The following is a 12,785-nucleotide window of genomic DNA, read 5'->3' as shown; positions in this document are numbered from 1 at the left end:
GAACTCGAAAGTATCTCCACAATTACTCATTATGCACACAGAGACAAAGAGATGAAAAATATTAGAGATTAAAAGACAAGGACGATAGAATAAAAAGTGGTAAGTTACATCTAAGTAGAGTTGCAAATGGAGAAAAAGAATAGAGGAAACACATCTAAAAAAAATGTCTGAGATTTCCCAAAATTAATGAAAGATTAATTTGAAAGCCCCAACAGAGACAAAGAAGAGAAGCACTGCGGGGGGAAAAAAAAAAGTACCTATAGAGACTGAGGACTTCTCAAAAATAAGGAAGTGAGATTAAAACAAAAAACAAAAACTGTTACTAGTAGACCCATATTAAAGGACATTCTTAAAGATTTCCTTTAGGAAGAATGAAAATGATCTCAGAATTAATAAACGTCATGTTAAGTGGTAAATATGACGGTAAACTTAAATAATCACTGACTATATAAAATAATGGTATTCAACAATGACTGGTTGTGGGGTTAAAATCTGAAATACTGTACAATAACAGCACAAAAATCAGGAGAGGACTGATCAAAGTTAAAGCATTTTAAGTCCTTACATTGTTTAGGAAAGTAAAGATAATGATTAACTTTAGAATGCATGAAATATTCATGCTAAATTTCTAGAGAAGCCACTATAAAACAGAAGCAGAATCTTCATTCTGACCTTATAAAAAGAATGAGAAAAAGTCTCAATCAAGAAAATGTAGACTGCTTCTGTCACTCACATTATTGGATGTGTTTTTTCTCCCCTGGAAAACATTCTCTGTGTGTGTGCATTATTTTCAATTTTGGATAAAATGGCAAAGTAACTGATAGGCAAAACACTTTTTTCCTTTTCATGGCATACAAAATACAATTTGATCTTTTCATTCGTCCAAACTGAATGTTCAACACTGTTGGACTTTTCTATTTTCCAGGTCAAATTATGGCATTTTGTGTATCTACCAAATTACAGACAGATTTTCTTTAAATTACATTTAATATTTCATAATGTTGACAAAGATGCAAAATTAAACTTCCTCACAGAATCACCCCAAAGACAAACCATCTTTATTCTGTACACTTGATATTATATATCATGCTCCCATTACCTTTACAATACTATTAAAATAACTGTATCATAGAATTTTAGAAGAAAATAACCAATCCTACAACTTTTACTAACACATTACACTAGTAGACTACTAGTGGGGCAGGGGGTGGTTAAATGTAGTATGAAAACTGTTAGTTTTCTTGGGATCCGTAACTCACAGTATACCAAGAAAGAGCCATTACCATTTACACCTGGGTCCATTGGACCTTTTGCACTTTTGTATTTTTGAAGTCATTTGACAAATTATTTGCACAAGCATAAGGGATAATAATAATAAAAAAATTATCAGAAATCTTAAAAGCAGCAGCAGACCCCAATTTTTATTCCATATGCTCCTGGTTTTAAAACAAACCATGTTCTCTGAACAGAACTGCTAATCAACTTTTATGCACGAACCTGGAACATTTCTATCTCATAAATGCTGATTGCAGATTTCAAATATATCTCTAATGAGTTCTACCTTATCATTACTTCTGGTTCTTCTTTTTGTACTTGAACTGTCAAAATGCAATGCTTACAAAATTTTTAAAAACATTTGATGGCTTGGGCGGCTGGGTGGCTCAGATGTTAAGCGTCTGCCTTCCAGCTCAGGTCATGATCCCAGAATCCTGGGATCACGCCCTGCATCAGTCTCCCTGCTCAGCTTCTCTCTCTCCCTCTCCCCGCTTGTGTGCTCTCACGCGCGCTCTCTGTCAAATAAATAGGAAAAAAACTACAAAAAACATCTGATGGTTTTAAGAGACAGTCATCTTCTTTGCTCCATAATTGCAAAACATTTTCAATTTTAAGTCTGGAATGATCAATATAATCAATCTTTTCCTTTTTACACCATCGATTTCCTCCCAATTACCTTTGAATACATACCTGCCTTCAGCATCTGTCCACTAATGAATTATATGAAGTAAATTTTGGTGCACAAACATCACAAAAGAGGAAAAGAATGCTGCCAGATACACTTTTAGCAAATTGAGATGTTCAAGATCTTGTCATGGAATATTATTACATAATGAAGTCATTCCTATTGATTGACTGGATAAAAATACCACATTTACTTTCTTATCCTTAGAAAAACTTTATCTTTCACTCACTGATTCCTGAGTTAAAAAAAAAAAATCAGGACAGTGTATCTGAAGATTCTTAGTCTGAGATTTTTCTTTTACAATCAATTTCACTACCAACATGAGTCTAGAGTGATGCTGTTATTTACATTCATGTTATTTATCTAATAATTGTCAAACATCTTCCCGTGTTTTCTGCTTTACCAATATGGACAGAGTATGGACAATTTGAAATCCTCAGCTTTGCTGAAGAAAAAAACTAAAGCTAATTATAAAGGCAGTGTCTCTACTTTTTTTCATACCATCTTCAAAGATGCAAAAACTGGGTGACTGGATGGCTCAGTTGGTTAAGCATCTGCCTTCAGCTCAGGTCATGATCCTGGAGTCCCAGGATTGAGCCTAGCATCAGGCTTCCCGCTTGGTGGGGAGTCTGCTTCTCCCTCTGCCCCTCACCCTGCTCGTGCTCTCTTGCTCTCTCTCTCTCAAATAAATAAAATCTAAAAAAAAAAAAGATGCAAAAATTTGGGCAATGCAATGTCTTCCAATTATCTCACTATTGTACCACCCTTCTAGGTGATTCCAACATTCCTCCATTTTCCTATCGTATTAGTTTTTTTTTTTTTTTTAAGATTTTATTTATTTATTTGACAGAGAGAGACAGTGAGAGAAGGAACACAAGCAGGGGGAGTGGGAGAGGGAGAAGAAGCAGGCTTCCCACCAAGCAGGGAGCCCGATGAGGGGCTCAATCCCAGGACCCTGGGATCATGACCTGAGCTGAAGGCAGATGCTTAACAAAGGCAGATGCTTAACGACTGAGCCACCCAGGCGCCTGTATTAGTCTTTTTCAGAGTGGTTGGCAGTAAGTGACAGGAGGAAATAATTCCTAGTAAGATGAAATAGCAAAATGTTTCAAGACAGGAAAAAATAAAATCCCTATGGTAAATTTTAGACTTATAAAAGGGATCCAATGGATCCATATAGTAATTGCAAGATAAAATGAATTTTATTCCACTTTTAAAAAATTAAGCAGATTTTCTTTGGAAGACCTCTGAGAAAAAGTCATGAAAGGTCAATCCTTTTAACTATTTGTAAATAAAACTGCTCAAAAAAACCCCACAAAAAACAAAAACAAAAAAATCACACACCAAAAAACTCACAAACGTTTGGGTACAATAAAAGCTGATAAATACCATAAGTTAATTAAACCAAAGTGCCCTGTAACTTTCTGAACTCAAGAAAAATTTCTCCAGGAAAGATACGAACACTCACACTAAGTGAGATGAAAAACAAAACAAAACTAAAAATAGCCTCCTGACACTAAGGTCAGTTTTTATTGTCAAATGTTTTACAAACTTACTAGGAGTATTTTCAGAAGTATTTTGATTTCATAAATGTGGATAAGGAATTATAAATGTATAAAATAAGATCCTGAAATTCTTAAAGCTAGGATAACCAGACATTCTGAAAGCAATGGATAGCCAGTGAAGATTTTAAGCAGAAGAGTGTTGTGCTGAATTTACATTTTATGATGAGCATTCTGTTTATAGTAAAAAAAAAAAAAAAAAGGTTTGGGGTGGGTGAGAGAAGCTACAAAGCCATCTTCACAAATCACAGCATTCTTTGCCCTCATCTATATGATTATTATTTAAAAGGCTTTTGTAGCGGCGCCTGGGTGGCTCAGTCGTTAAGCATCTGCCTTTGGCTCAGGTCATGATCCCAGGGTCCTGGGATGGAACCCCGCGGGCTCCCTGCTCCGCGGGAAGCCTGCTTCTCCCTCTCCCACTCCCCCTGGCTTGTGTTCCCTCTCTCGCTGTGTCTCTGTCAAATAAATTAATAAAATCTTTAAAAAAATAAAAAAAGAAAGGCTTTTGTATTATTTTTCCTATCAAAAAAGTAATAGATTTCTTCAAATTTCAAGAACACGCTTTCCCACTTAAAGCTGACTACCATATCAATGTAATGCATTTTATACACTGCATTTTCCCAGAAATTAAAAAAATGATTTAAAAATTTTATTTTCATTTAATTCATCTTCAAGAACAGTGCTTCCCAATACTTTAAGCCCCTTTGATCAGTAGGACTCCCAAGAGTTTATATGAATACTAAATTAGACCACAATTTTTTTTTTTTGAGCCCCCAGGATGAAGGTCCAAGGTACGTGGACAGAAAAGCAGGTTTCTAGCAAGGATCTAGGACACAGGGAGTGAAGTTAACACTATCCACCCCACAGTGAGGCTGGAGAAACGGGAAGAAGGCCTTTCCCCTCAGGGACATTGTGTGTGCCCTAATGGAGACCACAAAAATTATTTTAGGCAAAATTTTATGCTAGTCTTTTGGTAGTTCCAAGTAATTAGATTTTAGTTTTCCTATAATGGCTACCTGTTAAAATTATACCTATAATTGGATAACTAACATTGCTTACTACCTCTCTTCTGGTTTTTATGACCTAACATTCTCATAGCTCTCTGCCTACCCTGTATTTCTTTCTCTAGCCCTACCTTAAACACAGATGCTCCCCAAGTTTGCAACCATGGCTCTATTTTTTGTTTTTCTTTCATTCATTCAAAAATGTTTATTAAATAATCTATGTCATACCTACATCAATGGCGGGTATCATTACCATATGAATGATATCCTGATTCATACTACCAACCCTTATCCCTTTCCTAAGCTCCATTTCCAAATAGTCTACTGAATTTAATAGCTAACACTGATGGGGATGTAATATATGCCAGGCAGGGACTGTTCCCAGCACTTTGCAAATACTATGTCATTGAATTCTCAAACCACAATGGAGAATGTAGAAGCCTCCCAGGATGCTGAAAATACTCTGTTTTTGTTTTTAATCTGGGTGCTGGTTATACAGGTATATTCAGTATATGACATTTCATCAAGCTGTACTATTATATGTGCAGTTCTTTTTATATATATTATACTTTAAGAGAGAATTTTTTAAAAATCTCAATCCTATGAGGTAAGGAACAGTATTATCTCCAGATTAAAGATGAAGAAACTCAAGACACTGTTTCCCCACTGTCAAATGGCAAGCAGTATAGGGAACCAGGATTCAGCTCAGGAGTCTGACTTCAAAGCCCATCCACTCTCAATCATATCAAGCATCATACATTTCTGTCCTGGCTCAACACATTTCCTTTGTCTAAAATGATCTTCTCTCAGGGTCACCTGGGTGGCTCAGTCTGTTAAGCGTCTGCCTTCGGCTCAGGTTATGATCCCAGGGATGGAGCCCCATGTCGGGTTTCCTGCTCATCAGGGAGCCTGCTTTCTTCCTCTCCCACTGCTGCTCCCCCTGCTTATGCTCTCTCCAATAAATAAAATCTTAAAAAATAAAATGCTTTAAAAAAAATAATAAAATGATCTCTCAATTTTCAGAGTGAAAGACCATGAAGCGTACCTCAAACTCCATAGTCAGAATCCTCCAATTCCCCATTTTAGTATTTCATTAAAATTCAGGTATGATCATTATCATGGCATGGTTATTTGCAGGTATATCTGTCCCCACTCCCATCTCACAGAAGTGTAAACTCCTGAGTGCAGGGACTGCACATACTGTAGATGCTCATTAAATATCATGTGTTACTCCCTAAAAATGTATTCTATCATACATATTATATATGAGAAGACTTATATTAAAACAAAAAAGCCCAGGGGCGCCTGGGTGGCTCAGTTGGTTAGGCGACTGCCTTCGGCTCAGGTCATGATCCTGGAGTCCTGGGATCGAGTCCCGCATCGGGCTCCCTGCTCGGCGGGGAGTCTGCTTCTCCCTCTGACCCTCCTCCCTCTCATGCTCTCTGTCTCTCATTCTGTCTCAAATAAATAAATAAAATCTTAAAAAAAAAAAAAAGCCCAATGTAATCTTTATTTCACAAATTTGTCCTCTACAAGCAGGGAGTTGGATGTGGGGCTGGATCCCAGAACCCTGGGATCTCTATTTTAATCCAGTGATCTGTTTGTCTATCCCTATACAATACCACATTCTCCTGTTGAACAAAGTTTGGGTATGTGATAACACAAGACCTTCCTTGTCATATCTTACAAGTTTTTTGGACAAGTCTTACTTTTGGACAAATACTATCTTCATTACCAACATTAGAATCTCTTTTGATCCAGTTATCCCAAAAAACCTGTTGTGATTTTTACTGGAATTACATTAAATATATAGATTACTTAGGAGAAAATTGATAACCTGATGGTATCGATTTTTTTCACTCCACAAACCCAGCCCATCCTCATTTATTTATGTCTTCTTTTATGGGCTTTATATCCTAATGTATTTTTTCCTTAAGCATTCGGCATATCTCATTAGTTTTATTTCTACTTAATAGGTTTTGTGGCTATATAAAAACAAGATTTAATTTGAAATTTTATTAACTCAATATTGCTGAAACAGTAATGTTACCAATTTTTGCCAGATCTTAGATCCAGAAAATTTGCTGAATACTTATTATTTCTCGTATTTTTGTCTGTTGCTTGCAAATAAAAAATTTCCTTCCTTCCCCATTATACTGACATGGAAATTGAGACCTATCAATTGATACTCAAGTACTTACTTTTAAAACATTTTACTTTGAGATTAGGAAGTTCTCTATATAAAGTATATGAAAGACATCAATTAAGGAGTTCCTTTAAAATCCTTACAGTATTATTCAAATACCTATACTTTATAGAAAACTAACATTGGTAAAATGCCTACTGAAAAATCAGGTACTAGGGTAGAAGGTTTTATATAATCTTTACCTGAAGGGAAGTTAATCGAGGGAACAGTCTCAGAAAAATGAAGTGATTTGGCCAAGTGACTGATGGAATAGAGCTGGGATTCAAATCTAAGTCTAACAAGCTCCAAGTCTATGCTCTTCCCGACAGTATATTGTAAAGCCGTTTACGAAACCATGAACATACACCTTAAAAATTCTATACAGGAATATTTTGGCTCACAACTACTCTTAAGGCTATGAATAACAGGAAATATCATCAATGTAACAGCAGCAATCGTTTTAGAACATTTTCATTATTTCAAACTCATTCATGCAATATGAATCCCAAGATCTCTGATTCAACAATGAAAGCTGATATAATTAGCAGTTGCAGAATTTTTTTGTAGAGCCAGTAAATTTCCATCACCATGACTGGTTTCAGCAACCTGCTCACCTGGTTTTTCACCTTCTCAGTTAGTGATTACTCCTTTTCTACCTTACTAGTGTTACTCTTATTCTTTCCTCAAGACATAGTTTTCTTAACACTACATTCAAAATAAAGTAAAAAAGGAAGAGGAGAAAAAGGAAAATTCACCAGCTAATCATCCTACCCAAGTTATTTAACTCAGTGATGTGAAGAGATAATTATCCTTTAGGAACAGACATACTAAAGATATCTCAAGAATCACTGGATGAGATGCCTTCCTAGCAGATGCTTAAACTAATGTCCAGCAAACGGCCACGATCCACTTAAATATTTACCATTTAACAATACTTGCTAAGACTCTAAGAATATGGGGGTAATGTAATTATTTTGCATCTTTATACAATCTCTACCCTAAAGCCTTTGAATTCAATAAATACTAGATATAAGAAGGGTTAAAAAAAAGTTGCCAAATGATTTTTTCAAATAGCTAACTTTATTGAAGTTATTCAATGATACACTAAGTTATATATAGGACAAAGAAAATTAGTTTAATTAAGCACAATCTAAAGATTTAGGTTATCCAGGTAACAGACAAGAAGCTTGATTAGATAGATGACAAGAAATTGATATGGCCAAGGCTTTTCTAAGTAACAATTAAAGGAAAACTGGCTGTTTAAAACTCAAATAAATGTTTATGTCCTAATAATAGTGGAATATAATGGATTACTTTATATTTATATTACATATACATATATTTGTGTCTGCCACAAATTCCTTTCTACAAGTAAATACCTATGAGAACTTCTGTATCACCTCCAATGAAGGAGTGAAAAAAAAAAAATGATTTTGAGCCTATGAAACTATCAGAAAGCTTTTTTTCTACTGAGGATTATCTGTCCCCACATTCTTTGCTACCCCAAGTTGAAATACTTTTTCCCAAGTTTACAAAATTAGATTTATCCATAAGCCTATCTTCAAACAAAAAAGGTAACTCTACTAAAGTGGGTTACCTACCCAACCAAGTCCCCTTTCTGCTGTGAAGCCATCCTATTTTTTCACTATACTTGAGATCTGCTCCATTCTGTGCCCCACAAATTAATTCTACCACAAAACACACATTAACACATACAAATACTTTAAAATATTTTGATTTCCTCATTTCCAAGGGGAAAAAGCACATGAAAGGTCAGAAAATGAAAAGACTGCATTTGCTAGAGTGGCAAATGGGCACAGTAGGTTTATTTACTTGACTTAAAAATATACAAAAAGGAAGAAAAATATTCAGTAGCTGATGGAACGTGCAGCACAAAGACTAAATGCTTATCACAAAAATATTTAATATGCATTATACAAATGAAAAACTTAGTTTATCTAGAGGTTAGCAGTTAGAAGTAGAATTTATAGCTTTACATAGCTATAACCAAGAAAACTAAGAACCAGAATGCAATGAAGATTTAGGTTACTTTCAGTTATCTGTATTCAACGACAGGTGTAGCAACCACTCTAATCATCCACTTGTAAATGCTTAAAATTTCCCCAAGTTTGCATGCTTTAAACAAACAAAACCCACAAATAACAGCAACAAAAAACTTGCAAAGTAAGCCTTGGTCTTCCATCTAAAAGTTACACTACAGAGATTTCTAGACAGAAGAAAAATAAGCATCATCACTGCATTCTTTGCATATCCTTTTATTATTGCTACTTATCTTCCTTGAGCCAAAGTATTAGCATTATTGGTCCTGATTTCTTCCCATTAAAAGCAAATAACTTTCCATGTACTGTATCTATACAAAGGACAGAGCATATTAACAATTAATTTTGCTGACATACCTATGCATAAATAAGTATAGTCCAAAGACTAGTCTTTCCTCATTAAACATACACATAAAAAGCAATTTACGGATTTGGATGGTTGTTAGTTTACTGAAACTTGAGGAGATTCAAAGCCAAAGAAGAAATTAGATACAGAAATTCTGTACTAGTTTTCTTACTAAAATAAATTACATACATGCAACTATTTTGTCAAAAAAATGAAGTATCTTTAAGTTGGCATTTCCTCCCCCCTTTTTGTCTGTAGCTATGCACTAGAAAAAATACTTCAAAACTGCCAAAGAACCCACTATATTTTAAGTAAATAATCCTAAAATTTATCACTCTGCCCACAGTAACAACAAAGAATACTGTGTGAAACAAGTCACAGTTTTAATGGTTAAATACAGCTTTGTCTAGAACACATAGTACTTTGGTAGCACAGGATTTACAGCACAGACGCTGATTAGCTATCTTGTTTCCCAGAAAAAGAAAATGGCTTGATTTTTTTTCTCTCCCCACAAAAATTATTGGCTCTAAAAGGTTTTATCAAAGTAACTGACACTTTGTTAGTTTAATTATCACAACTTATAAGCAAAGAATTTGTTAATATCTGAAAAGCCCCAAGATTTTGCCCCAATAATTTGTCATCTCAGTCCTTTTTCTGGAATATGTCTCAAGATAAAACAGATGTAAAAAATGCCACATGCATTCAAGACATTTAAAACAATTATAAAAATTTAATACCAATTTCGTAAATATAATGCACACACATTTTAACAGCTCTTAAAATCAATGGGGTCTTAAGCATTGTATATTTTAATTGGCAGCAATTTTTTTTAATGATACATAAAATAACGTCACCCTTTACAAATAAATGGCATCTCAGAAATCCATGAAATACGGCAACTTTCTCAGAATTACAGGCTTTTACCCAAGATAGCCCAATATCTCCTTTTACAGGTGAGGAAAATGATAGCCCAAATAAGTATGTCCCCAACGTCATAAAATCAAGAGCAAAAAAGACAGAGAAGCCAGGTCTTCTGATTCCCAGTGATGATGCCCTTTCCATTACACAACCCAACGCTTGAAGTTAATGAGATGAAAAAATTACCTGGGTTTAACCAGATAGTTAACACACAGCTATCTAATATAATCTCCCTCTCTATAAAAAACTTGTCACTTAGGAACCCTGTAGGTTTATGCTCTGCATCTGAAGAGAATGTCTCTGACTCAAAAACAACGACCACAAAAAAAAAAAAAAAAAAAAAATCTAGCGTGTTTTTCTCTTTTGATAAGATGTATAATGAGCTACAGACACTTCAGAAATTAGAGCTTCCCTTAACGTAGAGATTTCATAGGATGCCTCACAGTAGGTCAGTATAATCTCACTTGCACCTCCCCCCCCCACGCCCCAGGAGAAAGACCCGCCAAGGGGAATTATTACCGCCCCCATCACCCCCAGCCTAAACTCAACAGTTAGAACAAGGCCATGGATTCATTTATCAGTACTAGAAACTTCGCACATCTTTTCCAGTCTACAAACTACAAATTCACAGGTGGTTGGTGTGTTTACATCTCTCCCCGGAGGAAAAAAAACTAAAGGAACCCAACGAATGTAGTGACACCCGCAGTTTGTTTGCAGGATTCGAGAGGAGGGACAGGGGGAGCCGAAGGAGAAGCACCCGAGAAAACGACTCGTTATCTGGGCTCGGGGGGCCGCAGCACCGGGCGAAGACTGGCGCACGGGAGGCGTCGCCGAAGAGGCCGGTGGGCAGCGCGCTCCGGCTCTCCCCCTCGCCCACCCTCTCCATTCCCCAAGCGGGAGGGCGATTAGAGGTGGGGGCTGGACGGGCGGGGCGGAGACTGGGGGGGAGATCCGGGCCTCGGCCTCGGCTCCCTCCCTCAGCCGGCCGGGCGGGGGTGGCGGCCGGGCTCCGAGGCCGCGGGAGGCCATTTTAGCTGCGGGGCCGCCGAAAGCCCGGGCGGCCCTCCACGTCCCAACCCCTCGGCCGCCCCTCGCTCCCGCCCCCACCGGGGGCCGCTGCCCGCCGCGGGGCCGGGCCGGGCGGGGCGGGAGAGGCCGCGGGGCCCGGCCCGCCTCGGGCCGGGGCGCGGGGCCGCCGGGCGGGGGCCGGCGCGGGGGCGTCGTGTCGACGGGATCCGGGCGGAAGAGCGAGCGGGGGGAAGAAGGGAGAGGGCGGGGAGCCGTTACCTATACTGGGCCGCAGCCGCCGCCGCCGCCGCCCCGCTGTGGGTGAATCCAAAGTAGTTGCCGGTCGCCATTTTGGCATCTTCCCCCAGCCGGCTGGGCACTGCGGCGGGCATGGAGAGTCGGGTCCCATGGCGGGAGGAGAGGTGCGGTGGGGCAAAGACGCCGAGGGAGGCAAGGGGAGAGAGAGAGGTGCTGTGAGAAGCCGCCCTCGCCGGGCCGGGATCGGGGCCGCGGCCGCGCCGCCTCCCCCTCCCGCCTCGCACTCCCTCACTCACTCGCACGCCCCGGTGGCGGCCGCCGCCTCCTCCCCGGAGCCAGCCCCAACCCCCGCGCCTCCCCGCGGCCCCGGGTCGGGGAAGGGGCCGGGCAGGGACCTCAGCGGGGTACATTATACTCACCATAGGTGAAAGAAACTACAGGGCATATGGGAATCATGGGCTCGGGCTGCTGCTGCTGAACTCTGAACTCTCACCCACTGCCTCCCTCCTCTGCCCCGCTCCTCCTCAGCGGAGAACAGACCGCCGCCTCCCGCCGCACTGCGCACGCGCCTCGCGCGCTCGGCACCCTGGGAGCTGTAGTCCCGGCCGCCTTCGCGGCTCCGGCTGGCGCGTGCCGGGCCTCGGCCGAGGCGGGCCTGGACGCCTTCAACGTGGTAGTGACAAGGAGCCGCAACAGGGCTATAGAGGAGAGTGCCAGGAGCGCCTCGCCCTGCCTTGGGGGGGATCAGGGAGAATGACCAGAGAGAGTGACGTCTGTTAGCCTTCCCTTTTCACTCTTTCACTTTTGCGTGTGCAATGTTCTCTACCTTTCAGTCCTTCTCTCTTGTGCACTTTTAATTAGAATTTGAGCTGGACTAATTTGCATGCTTCCTTATTTGCCTCATTCCTGCTTGTTTCTAGTCTCATAATTGGGGAGGGAAAGACAGGGGAAGAGAGAAAAAGAATGCTAGTCTGTTGGGCTGGAAGCACACCCCCAAACACCCCTCCGGAACACCCTCTCCCCCACCTGCACCCACTCCTCGAGTCCTTCAACGTGTGTTGAGCAACCCCCCACCCCCATCCCCCAGCAGTGTCAGGCTAGGTCCTGGAGATATATCAACGAAGAAAATGAAGTCCCTTGCACACATGGAATTTACCTTCTGGGGAGGAAGAAGGAGGGTGTCAGATAATGACCAAATAGTGTAGGGGCTGGTGATTGCAGCTTTAAGAATAAAGCCTAGTAAAGATAGAGAGGAGGGAGGTGCTGTTTTATGTAGGGTGTGGATACAGCAATCACCTGAGCTGAGCCTTAAAGGAAGTGAGGGAATAGCCTGGTAGATACCTGGAGGAAGGACAGCAAATAGAGGGCCCTAACGCCGGAGTGCTCAAGAGCAGCAAGGAAGTTAGTGCTGCTGGAGTTGAGCGATAAGGAGACAGGATCTTCAGAAAGGTCCCTGGTAAGGATGCCAGATCTTTCACGGTAAG

General features: G+C 40.0%; 1 protein-coding gene across 4 annotated transcripts in view; it reads right to left on the bottom strand.

The window, feature by feature from the left end:
• Positions 1-11,877, bottom strand: part of ZFR (zinc finger RNA binding protein) — an 81,045-nt gene extending 69,168 nt beyond the window's left edge. For 3 of the 4 annotated variants that reach the window (XR_010413339.1, XM_045862916.3, XM_045862924.3), the window contains exons 1-2: positions 11,721-11,877; positions 11,323-11,422 (exon numbers count right to left, since the gene is read on the bottom strand). Coding sequence is in view for 3 of the 4 variants with exons in the window: in XM_045862916.3 (XP_045718872.1) it covers positions 11,323-11,422; positions 11,721-11,757 (137 nt within the window). In the remaining variant the exon portion in view is untranslated. The remainder of the gene's footprint in view (positions 1-11,322; positions 11,423-11,720) is intronic. The other variant, XM_064596809.1, reaches the window with a different exon arrangement.
• Positions 11,878-12,785: the final 908 nt, after the last annotated feature.

Source organism: Mirounga angustirostris, unplaced genomic scaffold, assembly GCF_029215605.1.
Source record: "Mirounga angustirostris isolate CCGP_5_RB_7025 unplaced genomic scaffold, mMirAng1.0.hap1 SCAF_7, whole genome shotgun sequence".
Taxonomy (NCBI): Eukaryota; Metazoa; Chordata; class Mammalia; order Carnivora; family Phocidae; genus Mirounga; species Mirounga angustirostris.
The sequence above is the reverse complement of the archived record's forward strand: the minus strand, read 5'-3'. Positions and strand labels throughout refer to the sequence as shown.